At 40.6% G+C, this 2,669-nt stretch overlaps 1 protein-coding gene across 1 annotated transcript; it reads right to left on the bottom strand.

The window, feature by feature from the left end:
- Positions 1-61: 61 nt before the first annotated feature.
- On the bottom strand, positions 62-2,428 carry LOC102214137 (uncharacterized; the record flags this gene model as incomplete). The annotated part of the gene is made up of 4 exons (XM_005755831.1): positions 62-505; positions 1,373-1,705; positions 1,868-1,993; positions 2,084-2,428. Coding segments are annotated over 4 exons (1,248 nt in total), but the record flags the coding sequence as incomplete, so codon positions are not given.
- Positions 2,429-2,669: the final 241 nt, after the last annotated feature.

Raw genomic sequence — 2,669 nt, 5'->3', positions numbered from 1 at the left:
TTTTTTAAGTATCATGATGTTTTCTTTTTCATAGATTCAACGGAAAGAAATGGGAACAAACTATGCTTTTTTGTAACAGGCTGGTTGCAAAAAAGAGCTGTAAGATACAATTTAAAACTTATCTTAGAGGACTGTAATGTGCAGAACCAACTGTTACACTCACCCCTGACACTGAGTGAAACTGATTTCTGAAGCAAGATTTTTCTGTCCTTGTTGTAGACAGTACAGGTGTAGACTCCCCTGTCAGCAAGCTGGAGGTCTTTCAGGGTCAGACTGAGGTCTTTAGTTCGCAGTGGCTCCATGTTCATCTCTGTGCGACCTCTGTAAAACTGGTCTTGATCGTCTCTCTGGTTTTGGTCGCTCGGATACATGTAGACCATCATCTGTTTGGAGTCAGAGCGTCTCCACTCCACTGTGACATCCTGAGGAAGGTCATCTGTGGCTGTAAAGGAAAGCTTCACGTTCTTCTCCCAATCTGCTACCTCCACCATCTCCACCTGTCTATCTGAGAACATAAAGTGTACAGACAAACAGATGTCAGTGAGTTTGATCCTTCATCGTCATTGAATTTGCAGTAAAACCGACAAGGGCCCAAATACACAGCAGAAAACGGATGCTAATGATAGCTGGTTTATCACTAACTAAAGCAGTTAGTGGTAGTATATAGAGTATATAGTGGTTATCCCTCCATTCTCTTCCATGTCTGCTTCTATGTGGGGGCTAAGACATAAAAACAGAAAACCATTCACACTCACCTATGGGCAATTTATAATTGCCAGTAAACCGAACCCCACATACTGCAAGCCAGCATTCCCAGAAAGAACCCAAGCAAACACTTGAACTCAGGACCTTCTTGCTGTGAGGTACAGTGCTAATCCCTGTGCCACCTTGCCACCACCATACATAATGCTTAGTTCAAGTTATTAGGTCCTTAACAAAGTCCTTGTATTAGAAAGAAAACCTATATTTTTACTTCAAAACGCATGTTGCTAAAAAAATAGTTTTATATACATCTAAATAGATATTCCATTAAAATGAAGAACAGGCATTAATTATACAGTATTAATATTAATGAGAAGTATATCACATTTTAACTGTGATTTTCTTTCAAAATTAAACACTTTCCATACACACTCTTGTAAAGAGTGTAGGCTACAGGCCATTTTTAATCATCTCATCTTGCCTAATAAAACAATGTAAAAATGAATAGTAAAATCCGTATTTATTATATAAAATAAAAATTATCTAGAGCTAAAGTTTTGAAAATTCTTCTGTTTCTGTCCAACTTCAAACAGGTTCTTTGACTTCTCAGCAGCTTGATTTGGATCCGATTCGATGGTTTGTGACCATAGAAAACAGCTTTTCTGCTCACCTCTAACACTAAGCGTCACTACTTTCTGCCTCAGGAGTTTTTTACTCTTGTTACAGACGGTGCAGATGTAGACACCGTGATCAGTAACTTGGAGGTTATTCAGTTTCAGACTCAAGTCTCCAGTTCTCAGAGGCTCTTCATTCATCTCAGTGCGACCTCTATAAACCTGGTCCTGTAAGAGATGCTGGTTTTGGCTGTTCTGATACACGAATATCTTCCTGTCTTTGTGTTTCCACTCCACTGTGACATCATCAGGCAAGCAAACAGTGGTTTTAAAGGGCAGCCAGACAGAGTTCTCCCATTCTGTCACTTCCACCATATCCACCTGGAGAGCTGATAGAAAAAAGAAATTATTGCAGTTCTTCAACCTTTATCTAAAAAATCATAGAAAAACAAGTATCTTCAAAGACATGCTTTAATTTTACTGCCTTCTCTTATGCATCATACTTCCACAGGTACATCATCTAGACCAGCTGCCTTTACACACTTACTTACCTTCACCCCTCTTCTTCCTCTGATTTCTGCGGAACTTGCAGAAACCAAAGACAGCAGCAATAAGGAGAATCAAACTTATCAGGACACCTAAGATAACCTTTAGGTTTAAATCTCTTGGTGGAGGTTCTGAAATCAACACAAACATCAAAAGCCTGAACGTCACGCAACATAATTTTATAAATTCACTTGAATCTGAAGTCTACCTATAGCACTGACCTTTGACCATCAGTTCTACTTCAGTGCGCTTCTCATCTTGTCCATATTTGCGGACGATACAGGTGTAGTTTCCACTGTCGGAGACTGTGGGATTCCTAAGAGTGAGGCTGAGGTCTCCAGTCTGCAGGGCTTTGTCACTCATTATCGTTCGACTGAAGTAACGCTGGTTTTGATCTTTCAGATCATCTCCGGTATGCAGACGCATGTGGACTGTTGGGATCTTGAACTCATCACGGTCCCAGACCACTGCTGTGGAGCTTCTGGAAACATTAGCTGGTACCTGACAGGGCAACAGGACAGAATCCACCCCCACAAATACCTCCACTCCTGATGCATGAGATGAAACTGACAAGAGAAAGAGAGGATGTGGTCAGTGCCAGTTAATCTGAAACACCGATGTTCCAGATTAACTAGCATCTCAGATCAAGTGGCATTGTTGAACAGATGTGTGGCAAACTTGCTTTGAAGGAGCTGCTACCGACAAACCAGCAAATAAACACCAAATCTTTCATCTGTGACCTTTGTGAGGTTACGTCAAACACACTCTGTCAGTCTTGTTGCTGTTTACCAACAAAATGTTTAAAAA

The sequence above is a fragment of the Pundamilia nyererei genome, unplaced genomic scaffold (assembly GCF_000239375.1).
Source record: "Pundamilia nyererei isolate P.nyererei 1_Seehausen unplaced genomic scaffold, PunNye1.0 scaffold03662, whole genome shotgun sequence".
NCBI lineage: Eukaryota > Metazoa > Chordata > Actinopteri > Cichliformes > Cichlidae > Pundamilia > Pundamilia nyererei.
The sequence above is the reverse complement of the archived record's forward strand: the minus strand, read 5'-3'. Positions and strand labels throughout refer to the sequence as shown.